We start from the raw sequence: 26228 nt of genomic DNA, 5'->3' as shown, positions 1-26228 counted from the left end.
GATTAAAAGAGATGGTTATAAATGTGCTAAAATGGCTGTATTTTTGTTAGGGGAAAAAAAAAACATATTTGCATTCTCAGGTGACAGGTGAGAACAGCCACTTTCAAACTTCTATTTAGGCTTGGCATAAAAATAGATGGATTGAGCCACTCCATAGGGTTGAATTAGTTTGTGTAAAAGTATCAATTTTGTATCTTTGAAGCAATTCTATTGTGACTTGTGGTGCAGTGAAAAATAGGCAAAATGTTTTAAATCCCCGATGATGTGCTGCGAAATATTTTAGAAAGAGTTTATTTAGCTTAATGACCAGACTTGTGGTTCAGAACACTATCTCAAATAATCTTATCCCATTGAAATGAATGGAAATGATACTAATCCGTCCCGGGCTGCGTGGTGTCAGTATTGCAAACTGCGATTATCAATGCTAACATTAGCATGTTTGCACTTGCAATTCGAAGCAAAATCAGCCTGCTCACATCTCAAAAAACAAATAAGTTGGGTCACTTGTATCTCAAGGTACAACTCCCAAGAAATTAACAGGAGCATCACCTTGATAGCACCCTAAACAAACAATGTTTTTGTTAGTAGCAAGACTGTGGTTGGTATTTGATTTGTTGTTCAGCTTTAACGCACTTCTTCAAAGGGCCTGCTGAGGTGAGTTTTGTATTTGTCTCAGTTGTCAAGATATGAACATATTCTTTAAATATGATGTTTTCCCCGAGGCATCGAGTGCAGCTCATGTGTGTGTGGGAGCAATTTACAGCCTGGGATCAACCAGATGCTTGTAATTGGGCCACATCTTTTTTGTTGTGTGCTTTGCAGCATCTTTATCAAACGCGTGTGCCGATATCATAGCGCCGATCTGCGAGCAGTTCCTCAACTCTAGTATCAGCTTGTGAACACACGCCTGCTCTTGACACTATCTTCTCCCCAGTCTCTCTCTCTTGCTTCCCCCCCCACAAGCCAGAGGAAAAGTACACACTGATCAAGCGCTACTTTTCTGTAGCACCACAATAGAACTTTTTCCACAAGAACAATTTTCAAAAGCATATCGGTCTCAGTGAATAAAGTGTGTGCGTTGTCTTCTTCTTTTTTTTTTAGGGGGGTCTTTGTGTGATAGATTAAAAAACAGCAAGTGGAAAAATGTGGGCTTGGAGCGTAAAGCAGGGGAGCTTTGCTGACTACAAGCTTGGCCAAACTGCAGATGGTAGTGAGACAAAATGGATCAAGACCAAAAAGTGGGCACGGTATGAAATACTGTGTGCTAGCAGAGAAAGCTAATGCAGCTACATTCAATTAGCTCTCTTTTGAACATGCTCCTCTCAATACCATGGAGATAAGAATTGCTCCGAACAATACTCAAGTCAAGTCAAGTCAATACTGCGACATTATTGTTGACGAGAAGATAGATCCGGAAGAAAAAAAATAATAATTATGGAATACTTGCACACACGCAAACACACCAGAGTGCCAACTGGAGTGTGACAAATGGCAAAAATATATCTTTAAAGGGTTCAGCAGTGGAAAAACAGGATTGGATGCGGCGAGATAACAACATTAGCATATATTTAAGAGACAAAAAGCTAGTGAGTGAACACACACAAAAGAAGTTAGTACAAACGAGACTACCCATGAACCCTCTTGTCACTCGCTTGTCATTTGTCTTCTCAGTTCCACATTCCGGAACTGTTATTCCAAATTCTTTGGGGGGGATCCTCCCACATTTAGGAGCACAGATAAAGCTGTGGGGCGGCTCTGGAGGTGGATTTGTGGCTAAAAGTGAGGTGAAATGACAAAAGCACTATCAGCTAGACAGACTGCATGACCTCCTGTCACCTCGGTGTCAACGCCACAGAGCCTCCTTTTGACCACTCATTTAACTGCGTACTGTGTGTGTGTTGTGTGCGTGTGTGTGTTTGACATTGATCTATCTACGATGTGATGAATCCATCCGGTGCACGTGACCCACAGATTAAATCATCTCTACACGGAAACTGATTAACCTTTCCCAGCAACGATGGTCTCTTTACCTGTCGATGGCAAAACGTGGGAGGTAGAAAAAAAAAAAGAAACACTAAATGACACTCTGTCATGCTTCTTTTTTAAAACTTCAAACCGCCTCAGCAGCGACTTAATTAAAAAACCTAAGCGGCATTACGAGTGACTAATGCGCAAAGCAGAGGTAAACATCGAATGGGGCGGCCTGTTTGGCAATGAAACGAACTAGCTCGACTAATAAATGCGCAGCCAGATGAGGAAAGGCCTAAACTGCGATTGTTCTTCAACGGCGTCAGCAGCGGAATACTAAAGAAGTTGATTTCGCCGAGACGAGGGGGGAAAAAAGGCAGCGGAGTGAGCAGAATAATGGCCACTGAAGAAAGAGAGAGAGAAAAAGAGGGAGCGAGATGGACAATATCCTAAAATTCTGCTGTTTTTTCCTCTCTCTCTCTCTCTCTCTCTCTCTCTCTCTCTTTGTCTGTCTCTCAGTGGAGGACAATGAGAACATGAGATGGGTAAGAGGATTAGTGTGAAAAGATATAGATAGATAAAATACAAGTACTGGATTCAGACTGATGAATACCAACAGCACATGAAAGAAGAATTAACATTATATTGGATGATATAGCTTATTTTTTTGTTTGTTTTTTACTTGTATGTATATTGTGTACTATGTCTTGTCACCGTGGGATAGTGGGAACGTAATTTCGATTTCTTTGTGTGTCTTGACATGTGAAGAAATTGACAATAAAGCAGACTTTGACTTTTGATTGGAAATGTAGTCAAATGTTAAATGTATCTAGCTAAAAAAATAAAAATAAAATAATTTAGTTATGAGGGGCAGGAACCTGAGTACAAATCTATGCTTTCAAGATTGGAAAAATAATTAGGGCAATAAGGAAATGCTTTTAAAAAAAAATGGACGTTTATTTTCTTAACCAACATTAGTGGTGTTAATAAAAACGTCTTCAATGTTCTTCTCTGGAAAGAGTTACGAGAGGAAACCAGCCCCTTAGAAAGACTACGAGCAGTGTCTGACAAACACGACAATGGCCTCTGTGGGGATTTCGTAGGCTTCGGAAAACTCCAAAGGTAGTCCGTTCTTTTTCGCGCCGTCCCCTGTGATATGACTAAGAACGGGAACAGCGTTTCATGCAAACCCTTTCAGACTCCTCCTCACTCTGCCACACTGACGGGAAACATCCACACCTACACTTCACTCGAACCATTTTCCCATCTTTTTCGTAGTAGTCAACTCAACATGACTTTCAGCCCTGGAGAATTTTTTTTTTTTCCTCATCGCTGTACCTGAACTGGTTTGTATATCAAAGAGCGTCTGTGCATCCAAGTCCCATCAAGTGCTCTCAGTTTGTGTGTGTTCCTGTGTGCGTTTTGTGTTGGCGCACTCCTCGGAGACGGCAATCTGATCCATTGAGATGAATGGCCTGTCTGTATCGCCTCTATACAGCTGACACTATCAAATAGCCACTGCCTTTCTCTCGAAACTCTCCTCACCCGGCACCCCACTTTGTCTTAACGCCGGTTTCCTCGTACTCTGGCCCGCGACCCTCATTTGTTGTTTACGATCAGAGCCAAGGATGACTGGCATTTTATCTCGCCGGCGAGAGAAGCTACAAAGATAGAGAGGGTAAGTAATGGAAGCGGAGAGACGGAGATTCAAAGGAAGCCGTTTGTGTGTGCCGGCATCTGTTGCTGCCGGGCACGGACAGAGAGGTGTGTGTGTGCGTGAAGAAAAAGCCTAATGGGTCAGGATCAACTCCGACAGATCATTTGATGCCTTAAGTCCCCACGTTGTCCCTCCGACAAATGCACTGATATATACTTGATTATTTTCCTTTTCCTCTAAACCCTTTCCCGTCTTCTCCTTGTCTTTGACTTTAAAAGCTTTCTCCAATACATTTAGTGGTCTGACCTGACGGGTCAAACAAGTGGAAAAGCAATAGCGTTGAAACTAAAATATTATCCAAACATCTGATTTTAACGTTTTATCATAGGAAATGAAAAATAATCATTTTAGTAGGGATAGATGTGTAGCATTATCAGGTTGCTAGTTGCTAGCTAAAATACTGTGGATGTTAGTGGAAATAAAAACTAGACTCAGACCAGCTTCCACGACGAGGTCTAATTTAATAGAAATAGAATATAATAAAATGTTATAAAAGCCTGTCAAGGTATTAACGTATTATCTGGTAAGCTTTCATTTTGAAGTTGGCCTTCACAGCAACTTAGCGGTGTGTTAGTGTTGGGATAATTTACGTAAAGCGATGGCCTGCCACACCTGGCGGCCTTCTCTTTACATCTTATGACTTTCCTTTTGTCTAGGTTTTTCCTCTTTGTGTCAGGGATGTCTTTTCTGATCCCTGGCAGCCATATGTCCTTTTGTTATGTGTGTGTTTTGTTCCAGTAAGAGGCCTTCACCAACAATGAGCAGAGCTTATTTCCATAGGTGAAGTGTTCTTATTTGGGTCAAAGAACTTCGTTCTTTTACTGTAGGTTTGGTTCATAGATTGTTGTTGGTCAGAACTGGTTTTCTTTGTTTGAAGTAGTTGCATGCAAGTTATCCCATTTTTACTCAATGTTTGTTTAAGTGTTTAGGACAAGTTACTTATTATCATTGTGAGTTAATTTACTAAGTAGTCTAGCAAAGGTTTAGTTGCATTGTTCCACAGGAAAGCGGCAATTCAAGTTATCTGATCTCACTTGCGGACGAGGCAGTCAACAATGGGAGAAGAACAGCTGGACAAACTCTGCGGGGGTCACGGGCCGACAATGAAGTGCTAATTTACACCACACTACATTCTTTAGCTAATCAGCGTTGCTACAGACACAATCTCCCCTCCCTTTAGTGTAGCAACGCCTCTGTAACCAGGGCAACCAAAACATTAAAATAGAGGAGCACGTGAAGTGAGAACTCAGAATTGATGGAGATTGTAACTGAGTTTGCTCTCTATCGTTCTCCTCGCGAGTAAACCTGTTCTGGTTCTTTTCCTCCTCTTCCTTCCAGTATGGTTAATGTCTGATGGTATTTAGACCTAACAGTTAGCATCACAAATAGCATGAACAATTATCACGGCTGGCTTGACTTGTCTCCCCCCACAGTGCACACCAAATAAACGGTTACCCGAGGCAGGAAAGAAAAAAAAAAATCCACAAGGATCTTTTTGAAGGAATTAATCAAGGACAATACAAAAAGGAAAGGAACAGCCTTTGTTGGAAGAATGAACCTCGATTGGCGCTTGCCAAAGGTGACATTCATTTGAAATCAGTTGTTTATGTATGAAAATGGTTTTTTTTTTTTTTTTTGTTTGAAACATTTCTCCCACAGTTATGAATAACTGCTTTAGAGACCCTACTTCCCGGTAAATCCAATTTTCAAATTCGGGGCGTTCCACTTCATTGATTTTCCAATACGAACGTACTTAATGGGAATTCCTGAAACGTTCACATGTTAATCTTGTTGCATGTTCAGACTCATTGATGTCATTTATGCGTGTTTGACTGATATGGCGTGTTGTGTCCAATCTTCTGTGCAACTTGGTCCTTAGTGCTGAGTAGGAAGCTATGCCTCATTGAGAAACATTAGCAGCTCAACTGGGCAGCAAGAAGTCCATAAATCACAATGTTCTCGCCCGTAATTCTACCAAAGTTACGGACTGTTATCATTTATATTCCCCTGAGGAATATAAGCGGTCAGATATGCGGAGGATCCCCCGGGGGCGCTCATAGGATCGTTTGTCATACAGTCGATACTTGATGGTTTCCTAACTTGAGCGTCACACCTTTTGCTGCTGCTGTAGGCGGTTTTTTGTAAATACACTGTAGCGCATTCAGTAAGTATGGCGGAAATTGAGCTCGTCTCTTTGTGCCATGTCACAATTTATTCTGATACCATTTGTCATTCCGAATTATGAAACCGTAAACCGTATTTGTATCATGAAAGGATTTTAAATAGATACTAGATAGCGGATCGCTCTCAGTTAGCGGTTAGCTTGTCGTCAACCCAGTCTGAGGCTTGAATCTCTTCTGTGTGGTACTCTGGCAGGGTTAGCTTGCTACTTGCTAGTCTTTCTGAAACTGAGAGCTACTTCTTGGATATTGATTAATACACAAATTAAATTGTCACGAATAAAGATTATTTTGTAATAGATTGAACTCAAAGCGAAAATGGATGGTTGGATGGATAGCTTGAATTTAAAAAAAATAAAATAACGTTATAGGATAAATAAATTGTCCGCACGGTTTCTGAGCCATATTCGGCATATCAGCGATGCCAAAAATATCAGAATCCCTCGAAGACCTCTAAAGTAGGATGTCAAGTGCCGACATTAAACAAGTGATTACTTGCCTGCAAAATGACAAGCGCAAACTGAAATATATCAGTCAAGGTCAGCCTTTTGCTTTCAGGCTTTTGAGGAGCACACAAACTGAAATATATCAGTCAAGGTCAGTTGGTTGCTTTCAGGCTTTTGAGGAGCACACAAACTGAAATATATCAGTCAAGGTCAGTTGGTTGCTTTCAGGCTTTTAAAGAGCTTCAAAGCTGAAATAGCCTGGATGTGCTTTTGTTGCTTCCGCGATCAGCATCTTCGGAGATAATGATAGCGGAGGTAAACAAAAAAACAAGAAAAGAGCTTTCATTTGATAGGTGATTGATTCCAGATCTCGGATCGACAATGCAGGTGAGTACATACGACGCAGGAAGAAAAAGAAGTTTTTTCAAAAATTTAAGAGCCGGTCGGTCACTCGGTTAAAGTGTTTCTTTTTAAACCTGGTAAGATAACCAGGCTTAGCAGTCTTTATTCCTTCATCCCGCAAAATCTCCTCCTAGTTGCCTTTCACTTCTCTCTTCCAACTTGTTTAAATCAAATCCGGCCTTAGCCTCTTAGATGAAAGCCATGGCCCATTTTCGGTCATTTTACCATTTATATTAGTTGCCATTGTCATCCGGTGAATGGATGCAAATAAATGAAACTAGTATCAAAAAATATGCCCTTATGAACTGTAGTTTTTCAGCATTGTACTCTGGCTAAGCAGCTGAGGCGAGTTAAATAAAAAATCAAAAAATGGCTTTTATGCGGTTGCTGATCGATTTTCTGTACCACAGTAATGTTTGTTTGTCTCTTCCACTAACAAAGAGCACAACCAGCTTTTAAATACGGAATACAAGCTGTTTCCTGTGTAAGTCAATAAGTCTAGAAATGAGTATGCATGTGTCGACCATACCCCAAACCTAAATCATGACCAAGAAAATTGAAAAGGTGAACTTTGGAAACAGATCCATAATAATATTAATAATATTAATAAATACTATTCATAATAATAATAATACTATTAATAATAATAATAATGATAATAATAGAGGAGTACAGCACATACTCCATTCTGGCTTGTCAACATTGCCATACTTTAATTTTTGGAGATTATCCAGCAATGGAATTTGGGTTTGTTAGTATGAGTGTGCGTGTGCGTGAGTGCGCGTTCAGAGGCCGGGTGATCAGGTCTAAAGCTGTGTTTAGGAGATAAAGGAAGTCATTAGTGATTTCTGCCTCTTAAGACCCTTTAATACTTTGGATGGGACCCTGTCCAGAGGTTAGGGTGCATAAGTGTGTGTCTACTGTATTTGTGTGCGTGCGTGTGTGGCGCTGTAATTTCATTCGTTCTCCAGGCAGGGATAACCAACATTGCAAACAGATTTGAGTGAGTTTAACATCCGGGAAGTAGCAACAAATTGAAATGAACGCTTCATGATCATGAGGATCCCCCCCCCCCCCTTGATTTATATCCAACCCAAAATGTTTGCCTTCATATTTTGTGTTGTCATTTGGTATATCAACACATTTCATTGACATGCCTCATTGTCTTGCTTCCTGTATTTGCAGCATTAACCACAGGGATGATGGAGACAGTCAAGGGATGGGGATACGCTGGGATGAAAAGGGCTTTATCGGCTCATAATGTATCAGAGGGCTTTTTGATCAGCATTTAGCGGGCTTAACAGAGCTCTCGATCAATACAACTGCGGATACATGCATGGATCTGCATTTATTACTGTGTCTGACCGCCACACACGGTGCTACAACTCCCTACGGCATCCATGAGGAGTCAAAAGAAGTTTAAGTTTAACTCAACCAGTGTTATAAATGATCAGTGTTATTTATTGGCCATTTCTACCAGTTAGCTAGTAAATAAATGTTGTGTATTTATTACGAAAAACAAACATGGAAGTATTTGTAAATTCACGCTCAGAACTTGAAGCCAAGATGCTACACGCAAGCATGTCTGGTTCGGCAAATCGGTGCAGGGCTCCTTAGTCATCAAATGAATGAATAAATGAATACTAATTATTTGGGGCGAATAGCGTGTCGGATTTGAAGGCGAAAACACAGTCAATAGACAAAAAGATTAAAAAGGCAGTTAAAAATGCCATGCAAACATGAAGAAACTCAAACAAATTAGAGCAACAGACAACTGTAAATATTATCCTGACTGCTTTTTCCCTTCCTCTCTTCCAAGCTTCCTTCCCAACCAGATTATTTGTCCCTCTGGGTAAACAAAATATTAAAATGCAATCCAGCATCTGACAAAAACTATTTTCGTCCACCTGCCCACTGTGGTTTGAAGGCTGACAATATGGCAACAGCATGTGAAAATCTATGACTCCACAATGAATATTTCGGTGAATAAGCAATTTGTGTGAAGTTAAATGCACACTCGCTCACTTTGATTGTCTTGTGCGAACAAAATCAGACCAAAACAGAATCAACATGAAGGTGAGAGATTTACAGCCGCGAGGCAGCGACGACACGGCCTTAAACAACACCATGAGGGGTAATAACAGAAGCTGTTAAACATGTTACCGTGACAACTTATGGAAATAGAAATGCAGCAGTACCTGACTTATGTGCTTAATCTATTCCAGGACCAAACCCGTGACGTAATGTACTCCAAATCAAATGTTCCTATTGAAATGAATTGAACTAGTATTTATCCGTTCCAACCACATAATTGTTAATCACAAAATGAAACATAGTAAAGGAAAAATGTGAAGATAAACTGGTTGTTTAAAATATAAATGTACATTGGGACAAGCCAAGTCACAAGAATAACAAAAAATGAAGTAGAAGAATAGCAAAAAGATTGATCGGATTCCAAAGGATGAGACTTTTTACAGTCCATCATGCTAGGCATTTGCGTCATTAGGTTAGCTTACTTGCTACTCAAATGTCCTCCTCTGTCTTCTTGTTGAGTGAAGCGAGCATACCCGTAATTTGATTTGAAAGAAATAAAACTCATACTTAGCCGTCACCATGGCTTCTAGACTCAGCAAATTAACGTGCCACTACATAAAAATCGCCCACATTTGGCAAGCTAATTCCCACCCTGCGCGCTCATCACGCAAAAAAATAAAAATTGTCTTCCCAATCACATATCTCCCCGCTGATTTCATGCCGGAGAAAAAGCAATTTATTAAGCTGTCTCTTAGGAGCCGGGCATAAACTAAACTGCTACAATGGCCTACTTAGGCACACTCGCCGGAAAGGAGACACTTTGTTTGCTTCTTCGCCCTGCTCCCATTCATCCAAAAACAGACTCCAATAACTCTTAAAGAGCTCCCCGCAGAGTCTCATCAATGATCAGGTGAATAAAGCCACTAATGGAACTTGCAGTCTATTATAATTTGATGAGATATGAAGCGACGCTAACAAGTGTTGGATGTCCCCCACGCGGAGCAGTTGCTCCGAGGGGGGGCTCGGTCGCTATAGCAACCAGAAGAGTCAGCAAACTCCTCGTGACTAGGCCCCAAAACTTTGCTTTGACCTCTTGTTTCATCCTTTGAGGATCGCTGCTAATCCTGTAGCCACTCTTGAAAAAGGTTGTAGAGGAGCAGAGATGGAATGGAAGTCAGGTGACTAAGTCCACATCTCAATACGGTACTTAAGTGATATTGCTTAACTGTTGTTGTTGTTTTCTTCCATGAAATAATACCAAATAGACAAAAAAATAAAAAATAAATTGATATAATATAAAAATAAAAATAATAAATATAAAAATACTAAATATAAATAAAAATAATTATATCAAAAACTAAATTTTAAAAAAGAATAAATAATACCATCCATTCATTATCTGTACCGCTTATCCCAAATACACAAAAATAATTATAATAAAAAATAAATTCAAAAAAAGGATAAAAATCTCAATACGGTACTTGGGTGATATTGCTTAACTGTTCAATTGTAAAATAATACAAAACAAACAAAAATAATTAAAATAATTATATTAAAAACAAATTTTAAAAAAAAGAATAAAAATTTAAAAAAATAATTGGCTAATAAACGGGAATCGGGGGAAATGTATTTTAATAGACACTTTAATGCGAATAAAATTGTATCCGATCATTTGATCTAATAATCAATTCTAAAAATATTCCACAGTGACCACCCTAAATCCAATCACAATGATGCTCCGGCGTAGTTGCTGCTCATACATTCTTATTTTAGACTCATAAACTCTGAAATGATTAAGTGACACGTGCATCTTCCCCAAAATACATCCATGCACACATGGATGAACACAATTTTGGTTATTTAAGGCGCACACAGGCGCGTGAAGAGCCGTGCCTAATTCCATTTCACTAATACAGTCTCAGTATTTACAACCTGCTTGTGAAAACAGGTTCCTGCTTAATTAGATTAAACAAATGCGTGTGTATGTGTGTGTTACTCATTTACATGCGGCGAACAACAGGTGAGGCGTGCAAAAGACGCAGCGAGAGGGAGAGACGAGACCGTTCTATATTCATGGAGGTGGTGTAGATCGTTAGCTCAATAAATTAGTGCCTTGCGGCTGTGGATAGCACACTGCCATATGTCAGAGTGAGAGAGAGAGGAGGAGAAGGAGGCAAAAGACTGCTAGAGAGGAAAGAAGAGAAGAAAAATGCGTTTGCTACATTAAGTGTGAATAAATGCATACAAATGCAAACAAGAAGACGACGCGACGGGGAGAAGAAAAGTTCATCCGGGAAAGTTGAACTCGGAGCAGATTTAAGCATAGATGATCTTCTTGCCCGAGGCTTTTGGAGCGCTGGCATACGCAATGTGAAAGAGATTAATAGATCAGGTTTTTTTGTTTGTTTTTTTTAAAAAGGAAGATATTAATTAGTATTATGGAGCGTGTTGATGCTGAGGATAACCTCATTATTGACGAGGCGAGCAGACAATGGCAGACAGCACAAAGGGTTATTAAGAGATGTCAAAGATCAAAGGTCAAACTAAATGTGACACTGGTCCATGTCTACTTTAATCACATTTGATTTAATTTGACTCCATTTATGAAAGGGCATGGTTTACAGGTTTGACAGTTTTAAAGAGTCAAAACTTGCTAATACTGGCTGTACGGCAAGCAGAGAGGGGAGGGGTGAGCAAGTGACCACCATGGAATATTTCCAAAAGCTGAGTTTTTCCGCAAACTTTCTTGAAACCTAAAATTTATTATTATTCTACCTTGACTGTCCTTGTTTCTCCATCGCGCTTCTTTATTAAACCTGAGGCCTCCTTAATAAATTACAAATACAAAAAAAAAAACGGAGCGCCACAGCATCCAGGGGGAGATTTAAACAGTTTACAGCAGACAATGATTAGACACACCTCAAGTCAGGAGAGAGGATGCCACGGGCGGGGAAACATTTGCGAGAAAAGCGTGGGGGGGGGCGAGTGAAAGCATGCTGAGGGAAAATATACAGAACAGAAGTATGGGTGGAGAGAACAGGCCACTCGGGGGAGTAGGCGGGTTGGAAGTATCTAGGTGTAAATGTCTTGCATCAACGTCTCGGATGGGGCAGAGCCAAAACGTCCAGAGAGGTTTTAACACTCTTGTTTGCGACTGAGGTGCAAAGACACACACACACACACACACACATACACACTCTGCAACCCTGAGAATAGAATCTCTCGACAACAATCAAAATGCAACCCGACGTCATAACTGCATATCTATTAATAAGTCCCGCGGCCTACACGGGACGCAAAAAAAAAAACATTCCCGCCCTGTTTTTAACTCTCTTGACTCTTTATCCTCTGGCTTCACTCTCAATGTAGGAGGGGGGGGAGAAAAAGTTCAGCGCAAACTCCAAAGTGGAGCGCAATCTGTTCGGTGCAGTTGGGTGATTTCCAAGGTGTTCTCGTTTTAATTTATTAGGCTCAAACTGCCGCTACCATAAAGCTTTATTGACTTTAGAGGCAACATTCCGATACAATACAAACAAGAAGTTACAGACTAAAAACACAACTCGCCTCTACTTAGCGTTGAAACTGATTTTGCATAATACAAATAGAAAAATATAGAATGCTGTGAGGGGCAGGTATTATTTTAGTCTGCTTGAACAAAAATAAAAATGGAATGGGCACTTTGAACACTTTGAAAATCATCCAAATATTTTTGCAGAAAAAAATGTGTGTTTGCTGTACATAATGAACAAGACTTCAACTATCTATTAAATGTGGGGTAGAAATCGCTAGAAATGACTGCATCCCTATTTAAATATGAGATGCCCCGGAATGTTTCTTCATGTTTTATTCCTTTTGTACCCCAAATAACACACATTTTATTCATGAGTTTCCAAACTTGTTTGCGGCTTCTTTTCTACATGTTTACCTGTAAATATTAATAGACATTTCAAATTAAACAAAATACAATTTTGCAGAAGAAAAGCTCTCCTGACAATATTTTAATACTTAAAATATGTTTAAACATGAATTTGAGTTATATTGTGAGTTCACTTATTATTCTTGGCCAGCCCTAATTGGCGTTGTTTGGTATTCAATCATGGTCTGGACTAGACTTGTTTTGGACCAATTTTTTTTCTTGACTTTTATATTAATACAAAATACTCCCCGGGACCGATGTTGTAGCAAAATAAACTTTAAGTGTAATGCAAAAAAATATATCAAAACAGAAACAATTTATTTGTGCATACCGACTGATTATTCTGAGTTTAAAAAAAAAAAATAGAAAAAATATACGACACCCTTTTCTGTCTCTCGCCTTCTCATCGTCTTACCGGGTGATCAGCGATTTATGTCTTTAAAAGGAAGTATAAAACCAAATGCAGCGAGTGAAACGAACTGTGAGATTAACCCGCCCCTCCCGGCCCTTTCTCCTCTCTTTATTATCGGAGAGCTGTAATTAAAAAAAGTGGTCTTTGGTTCTTGCGTAGCCCTAACAAGCAAACTAAAACACACACGCACACACACACACACGGATGAGTACACTCGCACGAGCACTTTTTACACCGTTTTAATTGAACTTGCTCGATCCTTGCTGCAATTTAGTGTGGTGTGAAAACAGCAATTAGAGCGAAAACAGGAAAAGAAATAAACCACATAGGAAGCGAGCTGCAGCTCAGAAAGGGAACGAGAATTGGGAAACGTCTTGGTTCCCTTGAATGTGCATTACAAGCGAGACCAGACGTAAGAGCCTTAGAGCGTGACGCCATTTGAGGTCGTCTAGCATGCTTTTATTTTGAAGGCCCGACTACCATCCGATGATGCCCGAGATCAGGAGTCATTGTTGCCTGCGGTGTGGAATAATACAAAAAAATACAACTACACTGAATAAATATCCTTGGTGCCACTGGCAACAAATCAAAATCGACTTGAATCTCATCAATTTGGCGTCGACAACCTGTAATTCCTTCTTTTTTTTTTTTTTTTTTTAAACGGATTGTGAGCCTCTTTTCTGCCCTTTTTTCTTTTCCAAACCCAAAACGCCTGCAGCTATCGTTTGGTCTGAAGAAAACAAGACACTATGCCAATTTGTGTTTGGCTGCAATGCTCCAATCAAAATATGGAAATTTTCACTTGACAAACTTCAATATCTAAAGAAATGCGGCATACATGTTACAACTGTTTTGAGAGTACATCCTCAATCAACTGGTGGCGTCTCAAAGTGGCCAATTTACAAAAGCTTTATGGCCTTGAATCTGAGAATCTTTTTTTTTTTTATGTTGCTCTACTGTGTAATTTGTAGTTTAGCATGTTGTGGCTACTCTTACCCGCTGAGAGATGTTGTAATGTTTGGCGTCCTGCTGACTTGGGAGGCCAAAACAAGATCAGACGAATGTGAACGGCGAGGACTGTTTTGATGTTTAAATGGTTGTTACGCCACCAAAAAAAAAAAAAAAAAATCAGACACTGACCAATGTACCGCCTATAAGAACGCCACTCTTAAAATAATGTGTTTGTTTGTGTATGGATTTGCTTAACCGTTTCGTCATTGATTGGAGGACTGCAAGCGCATTATGGACTCTGTGAGATTAGCTGAGGTTTAGGCTTTCTTCGTGCTTTGAGAAATTACAGCTCTGTGCTACAAAGCCTCTCAGACTTTTCTAAGTCCAGCTACAAATATTTTAGAATTACATTTAACACGGTTAATTGCTTGAAAATAAAGTCAGCATTTCAATTTGACAGTGTCATGGTCGTACTTTGGGTGAATTGCAAAAGAAACATGAAGCTTCAGCATCATTTGGGACTAATAAAATATTAGTGGGGGGGAAAAAAAAAAAAACATCTGCATAGTTGATTGATGCTCATTTTGTTCTGCAGATATCAGGCATCCCCAGAGAACACCGACGGCAACAACTTTATTTGATGATTGTACAGAAAGCATTAAAAGATCTGCTGAAAGTGCTGCACGCAGACATTTATGGACCTAATTAATGTGTCCCAGACTAATTCAATCCCCATTTAAGTCTATAAAACATGCACTTCCTTATATGGAAAGGAAAAGCAGTATGAGGCACGATTTGGAACATGAGAAAATGAGAAATGATTATTCAGATGGATGGTGGCCACGCCCTCAGGACATATCAGCGACGTTTTCACATTTACAGATTTAATATCGCAGAGAATCATGTCCGATTATTTACCCAACAACCCAACTCGACTCACACATGTGATTTGCCCATTTTGTTTATTCTTTTTTTCGGTTTTATTGTTGCCGACTAAAGAAGTGCCGTACCAACCCAAACGCAGATAAGGGTCTCACGATGCAATTATGCAACGGACTTTATGTATAAGTAGCTAGTGAAACATGTGATTTGCTCACCCGGTATTTGCAATCCCTGGAACGCCTAAGATTGTCTGAATGAGGCGGACTAATGAATAACTACATGACGACCGGAGACTTATTCTGGTCTGATTAATGTGTTTTCCTCCATGCCAATTATACACTGATTACACAAATTAACAACTCTAGGTCCCCATAATCACTGACTGCTCAACAATGTCCCCCAACACCCCCCCCCCCTGCCTTCACACACTGATGTGAGGTACCACACCCCATTTGTTCTTCGATTCTATCCGCAAATGCTGGCAGGCCTGGCAGTTGTTATAAACTAATGCTTTTAACCGCACTTGGTCCCGGATCGGGTTACCGACCACATTCACCGAGCGCCCCTCCGCTCTGACTCATTTGTTCTCGCACGCACGGTTAAAAGGAGTACCAAGTCATGGAGACTCCGAACGACAGCTGGTGCCAAAGGGGTCAGTTAATGGATGCCCCCTCTGGAATGGATCCCCTTGTATGGAGCCGGAGGGATGTCAGAATGTAAGAAAGAAGGGAAGGAAATGGGGACAGCAGTGTGTGTCTGGGGCGGGGGGGGGGGGGGGGGGGGCAAGAGGCCAGTTGCCGGAATAAAAAAGGAAAAAGTTTGTGCGCAGTTACGCGACACCGCGATGGGGGAGGTGAGGGTGACGGCATGGAAAAAGAGAGTGTGTTCAGACTAAGAAGTAAAATGAAAGGGGATCTGAAAAGCTCCTTAAAATGCGGAAACGACCACAAGTCCACGCACGGGAGCAAAATGAGAAAGGCCCAGCTGTGCCATTACACGAGCATCCATATACATCCATGACTCAAACTAATTCGATTTAGAAAAGCATTGGGCAGAGCTACCATCATGTAAGAGTGAAGAAGAAAAAGGAAAGAAGGGAGGTTTGGATGACGGATACGCTCACTTTGTCAAAAAAAATAAAATAATTTCTTTGAAAAGATGTGCTTTAAAAGCCAAATCAAATACACATGCACAAAGCAATTACCCGCCGACATAATGGGCTAAAATGCTCCGGTACACAAGGTAAACACACACACACACACCTTGATGTGTGTGACATCCTAATAAGCCACTGAAGAAGACAAAGTGAGTGTGCAAGCACTAATCAAGTCAATTTGGCAAAGAAGTATACGGAGCAGAAAATACAGAGCTTCGAATGCAACACGCGCAAACACAAAAGCCATTAAAGGCTCGCTTGCGTGGCACCAGGACGTCTGAATGGTGGAGCGGCAGATTGTTGGAACCAAGCCCGCCCGCCTAAGTTTGCCTTTGAGAGGAAATCGTATTATTTCACTGGACAATTAGAGGCTGCGGTCACGATGGCAATCATATAGCACGGCGCAGCGAATAGGACCTTTTCTGAAGCGTGCAACACATATTTAGCAACAACTGTTACAAATTGGCCTTTCACAAGTGTAGGCAGGTGGCTCTTCTCTGTGCTGAAAATACAAAAATGTGCGACTCTAATGACGGAATAAATATATGGAATAGATCAAATGATGCTAAACTATTCACATGCACAGTGTAACCTTAAAAGTTGAACAAAAGTCAGCGAAAAAAATACAGTGATACGTTGGTTCCATATCCCGCGCACTAGCTTAGCGTTAGCTGGGATGAGGCTAGTAGCAATATCAAAAGATTTAAAATGGGGCCAGGGCACTTAGTGCTAGCTAGAATGCGCTCTATCTTAGCGTTAGCTAGGATGAGGCTAGTAGCTGTATCAAAGGATTTAAAATGGAACCAGGGCACTTAGCGCTAGCTTGGATGAGGCTAGTAGCAATATGAATGGATTTAAAATGGGACCAGAGATCTTAGAGGTTATAATAAATGATTCAACCTAAAAGTGTTACCTTTTTCCGAGTGTTGATATGCTACGTCAACAAATCTGTGTATGTTATACTCTGATACGTTTAAATAAGATAAGTGAATATGGCTAAAGTCCTGTCACTTCACACGGGGCAAATGTTTAGCTATCATTTGCTAATGTTTATGTCACCCACCAGTCCAGTACCCGCTTTTGAAAACTATACACACCCAAAGTCACAGATACTACAGTTGAAAGTGAGGCGGGTAACCTCGAGTGGACAAAATAACACACACAAACACACACACACACACACACACACAAAGCATTTCAAGACTAAAAAGCTGCAGCTCATCCAAGAGGCTAATCTAATGGCAGGTTGAAAAAGCAGTGGCAAGGACATTCTGCTGAGTCAAACGCAAGCACAAAGCCAACAGAGGCGAAAGGCAGTAGGTCAGAATAGAGCACAAGATGACGAAGCATATGAGGGTCGGCGTCCGCGTCTTTGTGCAAACACTGAAGCAGCCTGCTGCTGCTGCTGCTGCTGCTGCTGCTGCATGGTGCCCACAGAAGAGAGTTTGCACAAACGAGCAAATGGGATAATTAATTTCTCCTTTCTCTCCACGCGAATGCTTTCATTTGTTTGCTTTTCTCCTCCCACACAAAAGGAAACACAGTAAATCTGTGAAGAAAGAAAGGACATTTACTTGATGGTAAAACGGGAGAGAAGAGTCTGCATTTGTAAGGCTTCACAAACTGGAAGAAGCAGAAGAGCAACATAATATTCAATGATTGGATGAAAATAGCAGCTGGAGAGGAATTAAACGAAGGGGATTGGGGAGGAGATGAAGCGAGTCCATTAAGCAACAAACTAGTTTCTCTTTCTTTGAGGAATTCTCTTCATCTGTCAGGACGACAAATCTCCAACTGGCTCCCTTCTCTTTTTATGCTGTGCTTTCGCCTCCATCCGTCTTTAGTGAGCCAAAATTCGGACACCCCAATCCACTCTTTCAATTTTCTTCGCCCACCCATTTGATGAGCATTTTGATGCATGTTTTCTCATCTTATCCCTTCCTCTGATTATCATCAAATAAACACGTCAGTCAAAAGTATCCCTTTCATTGAAATCTGCAATGAACCAGATCAATTTTTGCGCAAACTCAAGTGGTTATCCTTACAAAACGAAGTCATAAAATAGTAAATATCACCACAACCTCGGCTCGGTCTTTATAGTTTGATCATGTCAATGTGCACCTTTCCATATGTGACCGGCATAAAAGCTCTTATATTCCCCTCGGAGGCATTTTCATAGAAAAGTATTACGGGCACCGGAATTTTAGCACAGAACTGTCCATCAGCCAAGAAGTTTCCTCGACAATGCGACAAAGGCGCTTCTTACTTGAGACTGGTTTTCTTTTTTCCTTCTGTGCCTCCTATTCATTCCTTCCAGGTGCCACCAACTTGATTGGTTCCCACCTGAGTATTCCAGTCTTGTGCTCATTGATTCTCTCAGACTGGAGGCTTGAGGCACATCAAGTATTCCAGGCCTCACGGGAACAGAAGCATGTCACCAAAAAAAAAAGTTCACTCTTCATGATATTAGCCTGTCTGAGCCTTGGTGGATTGAATTCAAGGGAGATTAGATCTTTTACCTGAAGGTCTGGTGCTAAGCTTCACTGATTGAATACATTTGAGAGGTCGTTAGCAGTTTTGGATTCCTCTGTTGATGTGATACGGCGGCAAAGTTGGTTCTCTAACTGCTCCATCTACTCTGACCAATTTGGATCTTCTGAAGAAAAGCATCGAGTTATCCTAAGGACACCTGAGCGGTGGATTTCTGCAGCTCAGCCAGAGTGACCATGGACCTCCAGGCTGCTTCGCTGATCAGTGCTTTCACTCTGTCAGGTTAGGTGGAAGGCCATGTCTTGGTAGATTGAAGGTTTTGCTGCACTTTTCAAGATGATGGATAGAATGGTGCTCCCTGAGATCAAAGCTCAAAGTTTGAGAAATCTTTTTCTACTAACCCTACTTTAAACGTCTCTAAAAAAAATTCCTGACTTTTCGGGTGAGTGTCTTGGTCTTCATGACGTTGTTGTAAACCGGCGCTTTCAACCTGCCATTAAAACCATTCAAGGCTGCCGACCTTTTGCAATTTGGACTGAACCTCGGTGGGAAAAAAAAACATTTGCAAAAACCTTCGTCACTAAATCAGTGGTTCTTAACCTTTTTCCTTGTTCGCACCCCATTCAATTCACCAACCAGTTCTCGCACCCCTAACCCTAAATAATTATTATAATTGGTTTACTTTACAGCTATAGGGCTTAATTAGCATTATCCCTAATGCCAATTAACACAATGACTTCTTGATTTCCAGAATTTTTCACTTTTTTCAGTTACCCGACCATTATCCCCGAAAAATTGTAAATTTCCCCCAGGGTAACCTCGCACCCCCTAGGAAGCATTCTCGCACCCCCGGTTAAGAACCACTGCTCTAAATGATCGTGAATTTTACGTAGCTGAAATTGGTCATTTCCGACCTGAACAATTCTGACATTTAAAAATGCCAGTACAAATCCGTTTTTTTGGTTTCTGTATTTATCCGTTCCCACTCCCAGCAACAAATGATAGCTCACATGGAAAATAATTCGCAAACATTTGATAACATGAAAGAGTTTCTTGACAAACACAGGCACTTTTGCTGTAATCTGGCCACGGACACACACACGTCTGTTGCATGCCAAGTCTGGAGCCACCTGCCATGGTGAAGCCCTCCTCCCATCTAGATCAAAGGAATAGGTTTATAAAAAATAAAAAAATAAAACTGGCCAGACACACATGGAGCGATTCCTGCTTATTCCTAGGTGACATCAAAAAGGATCTTTTTTTTTTCCTCGCTTGGAGCTTATAGAAGTGATAGACACACACACACACACACGTGTGTGAAAGTGAAGCCAGCCCGCCTCTCGAGCACCTGTGGCGGATCAAACGTATCGTAGTGGGAACACGCACCTGCAGAAGGGTGCAGCTTGTGTACTGAACAAGCAAATCACGATGCTCCAATACACTGAATACACAATCGGGCAAATGGAACGCTTGTTTTGATGTCATCGCAACCTCACTTATATTATCCAGGGACCGGCGAGTCATTTTGCCAAGGCAACATTCAAAATGAGCAACAACAGAAGCCTCCATAAATAAATAAATAAATGGATACTCGATTAATCATCGATTAATTGGATATCATATCATGAGTTACTATTCCAATTCCCAGCCCAAGAGTGGAAAGAAATCTGTCCATGTCCACAAGTTTAATTGCAGTTTTAATCCAAATAGTGAATTAAACATTTCAAGAGAAGGTCAACTCAACATTGTGAAATAACAAGAATAGCTCGATGGAAGTCAAGGCTGCCAGAAGTGAAATGGTGAATGAAAAGATTCAAGCTAGCTGCTGGTTAATAAAGATTCGATTATTAAGAAAGAAAGTTTGCTGCTACGTTCAGGTGAATACCAAAAAATGAACATCAAATGATCGGTGTTTGTGTATCAACCAAGTACCATTTGGAAAGAAAGCCTTTCTGCACAGAATTCAAATACTTCCTCTGCACTATTGTTGACACAGAGAAAGACAAAGGCGAGGTCCTTGAATCAAACCGTCATGTTCGACAAAAGCCACGAAAAACAATCAAATTTTGAGAGGAGCAGCAGGATGTTGCTCTTGAAAATCAAATTAATTCATCTACGCTTCCTATAAGTCCACAACAGTATTTCTGGAAGATTTTCTTTGAGGGTCCCGATCTGCCGGGTATCGTGAATTGAAAGTATTCGCACGTTTCAACATCAATATATGATGTCATTGTGTTGTTTGCCCTAAGATCTAGTCACCTTTCCAAGGCTAAATTGGCAGTTCGGGGTTATAGCGCCACCTGCTACCTCACAAAACCTCGCCAGTTCTGCCAACATTTAAGATGTTGGTTTTGTTTTAGAAGAAGGCTTGGTGATTTGTTTTTCCCGACAGATAAGAAATAAGCGAGTCTATGTCGAGCGGGGCAGTCACTCCCTCTTGCTAAAGTCCCAAAATAATTCAAATTTAACTAGAGAGGTGAAAAGGTAGAAAAGCAACAGGAGGTGGGCCATGCAGTCTAATGAATTTGATGAAGTCTGTAATTTATCCTTATTCTCATTACAACACGCTTAAGTAAAAACTTCACATTTGATTTAATAGTTTGACGCTGATGAGTGCGAGTACGTGTGCGCGAGTCAGTCAGTGAGTCGGTGTGTGTGACCCTTAGTGCGCCTTATACTAAGATATTATGCCTGTTCATCGAGAGTGCGCCTTATAGTCCAAAAAATAAAATAATGTCATATTCCCCTGAAGTCATACCCCGATGTATCGCCAAAATAAACAAACGCCACACCTCATAATTCTTTTCCCCCACTGGTGAAAAACAACAGCTGGTGTGACATAGGTGTCTAATTATAATTACAATTATTATGACTGATACCACCATGTGTCGCGGTAGACGTCGGTACCACGCGAAGGTTGGAAAACAGTGTTAGATACCAAGCGGGAAATGCGTAGTTTGGATTCTAAATTTGTGATAGTAGTTCTGAATCTTTTCGAATATTAAATTAAGAATCTGGACCACCCGCCGCAGTTACCTTGGCCAAGGTTAGGCAATATTAACAACGAGCAGCCGTATTTTTTCATTAGAATTTGTCTACTTATAAACTCATTATTATTATTATTACGCAGTGACCAGGACAGCTGTTCGAAACCAAATGATCCGCGTCACTGTTATGTTAGCTTCGGTTGACTTTTGGCATCGGACTAATTTTACATGGAACTTTGTCAGGGCTCATAAGAATGCTAGCAAATTAGAACGAGGGTGTTGTCAGTTGACCGAAAAGTCCAAGTCCTCTCATTTTTCCCATCGAGAATATGATGAAGATTATCAATTAAACTTAATGTTAGACTTCCAAGCTGAATGTAAAGTACCGACTGAGGCTCTGTCGAGTATCCGTGCTGGAAAGGTAGATCAGTCCAACGGCTGTGGGGCTGAACCCACTCAATGACACGGGGGCGCTCAGAAAGCGGCGGGATAAGTTATGAATAAAGGGAAGGAGAGCGACGAGGTGAACAGATGAGAGGCGGAGGGGGGGTAGAGACAGTAAAATGCTGCCGTCACTTAAACTCTAAAATGAAAGATCGATGAGCTTATTTAAATGTGCTCCCCGAGACGAGGGTTGGCTCGTATAAAAGCCTTGCATTTACGAGGGTGTGGGCATCGATTGACCATGGGGAGAGAAAGATGGCGAGATCAGTAGGATCAACCTATGCTCGTGATTTTCATCCATCTCCACCTAAAATAAAACGTCCCAATAAATGTTGGTGATAGAAGGCTCGGAACACCTTAAAGAAAAAGTTTTAAAGCATTGGCTTGGCCTTATGATGCTGTATGTCAACTCAGCAAGACGATCATTCCCTATCACAAACATGCTAAGTAGGGCCCTAAATAGGAATTTAATTCATTTTAATTGATCGTGATGTGAAACCTCCCAATAACACGTTTTTACATGACACAAATAGGTTGTGTTGAGAGTTTCTGATATAATACCGTTGACGAGGAAACTGACCAAATAAGCTAACGGTTAGCTTAGTTCCTTCTGCTTCTTCTACCACTGCTACACATTCTTCATATGCCTAGTGGCAGGATGCTGCCTCTCACAGGTTAGTCCTGGTACTACATGTTTTTTTTCCCCTTGTCCCACATTAAAAAACAAAAAAAAAAAAAAAAACACTAAAGCCACCAAACAGTTCTAGTCAGTTCAGTACACATTTTACTGCCTTCGCATTGTAAAGGGACCCAAATTATCCAACCGTATCTTTTATGACGCTTCTTTGGGGAGTGAGCTGATTACAGTGACACACATGACTGGTTGATGAGTTGGCTGAATTGTCTGCCTTCTTCCATGCTACAGTGGAATGAATAGAAAAGTACCACTTGGACACACGGCGGATTCAGTCAGGGTTTACTTGTTACCCCCTCGGGGGAAACTGCATGGTTTAGAGACACATCAATTAAGGTCTGTGGGGGAACTCGGGTGCTGATGCTGCTGCTGAGACGGTGACATCGCAACGAGGAGGAGGGAATGGGGAGTGGGAGCTGACTCTGCAGCCATGCCGCACCTCCGCCTCCTCCCCCTTGACACCTAGGACCAAGGGGTGAAGATAGGCAGCGTGCCGACTGAAAGAAAAGGTACACAGAGGTGTTGTCATACCGCCGTCATCGATTAAACTGCTGGCGCGCCGCAGAGCTGTCCTCCCTATTCGGCCGATAGCAGACCCGTGACCAGCCCCCTACACCCTCTTCGACAGCCTTGTGTTGTTTCTTTCACACTGACACTTTCCAATTCTCAAAGCGTTCACAAATAGATCCCCCACCACCAGCACCAGCACCACCCCACTCCGCCCGACACCTCACACACATTCCTCCAACTCCCTCCTCCTCATAACCCCACGTCTCAGCCTTCGCCCACCACGCACCATCTGTGACCCAGAGAACATTTGTGTGCTGACACCGGCCTGACCTTTTTCTTTGCGTCTTTGTTTTGCCTGGTCTGATCCCCCCCCCCCCTAACCCTAAGCCCCCCACCACCACCACACACACACACACACACACACACACACACACACACACACACACACACACACACACACACACACACACACACACACACACACACACACACACACACACACACACACACACACACACACACACACACACACACACACACACACACACACACACACACACACACACACACACACACACACACACACACACACACACACACACACACACACACACACACACACACACACACACACACACACACACACACACTTACCCTCCTGTCTGAACAGCAGAACACACTTGAACACATCCAAGCATCGAATCGCACCATTACCACAACGCACTTCCATCTTATAATTCTCCCATTTCTCTTTGCTGGATTTAACAATCACCCATATAGTCATGCAAGTGTCTGAAATGATGAACCGAAGTGACCCGAATGTTTGAACGTGTGACCTGTATTTGTGTAGCTATAGTGTCAAATCAGGGGCCTCAGTTAAGCAGGTCATTGACTGAAAAGGGGGAATTATCAATGCTTGCAAAGGTTAACACTCTCCCCCAAGCAGACACACAATACCATAATCCTGCAGACATCAATCTGCATCACATAATGCTCACAAACAAGGCTTGATTTAATTTAGCAAAGTGCAACATGGGGCAAAGAAAAAAGCAAATAGCAACCATGTCTATTACCTCTTTTTTACTTTACCCCACTTGCCGCTTTTGTGGCTGTATAATGTTAAATAAACAGGTGATTTGCAGTATTAATGTCATAAATGCATTTTTGTTTTTTACCTTGGCCGTGCAACATGTGGTAGTTGCATCCGAGTAGGAGCAGCAGGAGCAAGACAGGAGCCTGCCGGCTTCTCAGCATCATCCTCACACTGCCGAGAGAGAATCCCTCCATGACCTCCGGAAGGCTTCCGAACCGGCAAAATCCCAACATAGGGGAGCCTCAGGCAACACTGTTCACTCCCGGGAAGGTAAGTCCCAATTCCCAGATCCCAAAGTTCTGATGCGGCTCACGGCTGATGACTTCAGTCGGTCTTGGCGTTCAAAAGTCAGCTTGGGGTGGAAGGAGCGGAGCCAGGGAGACTTCACGGCTAGAACACCCGGCGATGTGGACGTGCTGTGGCGGAGTCCGCGTCTTCCATCGCCCGGCCGGTGTACATGGCTGATCTGCGTGCTGAATTATTACATTTGAGTGTTAGGGGGGATTTTTTTTTTTTTTTTTTTTTGACTTATCGGCTTACTCTCCACTATCGATCTCCAATCCCACTTTGTCCGAGATTTGCTGTGAAAACCAGCAGCGATCACGTAAATTCTGCCCAAATTAAGCCGCTCTCCGGGGATCAATTCCGTAATTGATTCGATGAGTTCAAATACTCCAAGTGTGGAAATATGTGGACCAGTCTTACTAAACCGCTTAGTTAGTACTCCCAACTACACTCCTAGTTAGTGAGCAGCTGGTGGTAGCGAGACGCTTTACTCTCCCCGCTGATGGGTCGCCTTCCTCGGGTAAATGCGGCGGGCACCGCCGGTGGCACAACAGGTTAGCGTAAAACCAGAAGAGAACGATTAAATACCTTGTTTGTGCTCTTTAGTTCACAGTCTGGTGCTTTAATCTTTTAGGACACGGGAAAGAGTTTATAGCAACGCGGCAAAAAGTTGGTTGTGAAACGGAGGAAGGACCACTGGGTATCCGTGCTCTTCCACTGCGTCACGGTTGCCCTTTTGCCGCCGCCACCGACGTCTTACCCGGGACCAGCCAGTCCATTCGCGGTACTCCGTTGCTTACCCGCCAGTAGTAAATATCTTCCGGGGTTCCGTCAACTCTTATCGGGGGTTGTGGTCCTCAAAGTTGGCGGTTCCTTTCGCAGCCCCGCTGGCACCCTGTTGAAGCTCAGGGCGCAGACTGAGTGAAGCGAGCAGCTCCCTCGCGAGCGAACACCTGCCAAGCTCCTCGACGCACACTTGGGGGGTGGAGAGAGAGAGCGAGAGAGAAAGATTTCCTTATTTCCGACTTTTTACAAGCATTCCAGCCTGATTAGAGAAAACAAAATGAAGACATTTGACTCTGCCGGTGTACTTTTCCCATCCATTTGCGCATTTCAAGTCCAGTCCGTCTCACGCCGACTCTCTTTACACTCCATCTATCACAAACTCAAAAACTTCCATTCTATAGCATCCCTCGTCGCTGATTGGCCCATGCCGAAGACTCCGGTGTTCCTATTGGACAGGCCGAATGAAGGGGTGGGAAGCAACCAAACAAGAGGGGGGGGGAGTTTTATTCAACATTTACTATTAAGTACACTTGCACAATCGAAGTAGGATTTGATTCAAAGTATGAATCCGAAATCCTGATTCAATTGGGGGTTTAAATTAGGGTTGGGTTTTCAATTTAGGGTTTTAAAAATGGGTAAGGCTTTCCAACTACAGTAATCCCTCGTTTAGCGCGGAGAATTGGTTCCAAAAACACCCGCGATAAGTGAAATCCGCGAAGTACCGTCACCAAAAAGAAGTACTGGGCAGGCTAACGAGTTAGCGGAAAGATGTTAATTCGCGATCGTGCTAACGCGAAAACGGAATGTAAAGGAATGTAAACGAACATTTTGAGCAATACTACATTGTCCTAAAGGTTAGACACGTGTTTTCTCAA

General features: G+C 41.9%; 2 protein-coding genes across 2 annotated transcripts in view; one reads left to right on the top strand and one right to left on the bottom strand.

The window, feature by feature from the left end:
- Window positions 1-26054, bottom strand: part of sdk1b (sidekick cell adhesion molecule 1b) — a 140154-nt gene extending 114100 nt beyond the window's left edge. The window contains exon 1 of the mRNA XM_037262328.1: window positions 24365-26054. Within this exon, the coding sequence (XP_037118223.1) occupies window positions 24365-24515 (151 nt within the window). The 5' untranslated portion in view covers window positions 24516-26054. The remainder of the gene's footprint in view (window positions 1-24364) is intronic.
- LOC119121608 overlaps window positions 1-26228 on the top strand; it is a 408423-nt gene that overhangs the window by 351063 nt on the left and 31132 nt on the right. The window lies entirely within an intron of this gene.

Source organism: Syngnathus acus, chromosome 1, assembly GCF_901709675.1.
Source record: "Syngnathus acus chromosome 1, fSynAcu1.2, whole genome shotgun sequence".
NCBI lineage: Eukaryota > Metazoa > Chordata > Actinopteri > Syngnathiformes > Syngnathidae > Syngnathus > Syngnathus acus.
Note: the sequence above shows the minus strand (reverse complement) of the source record. Positions and strands in the feature narration are given on the sequence as shown.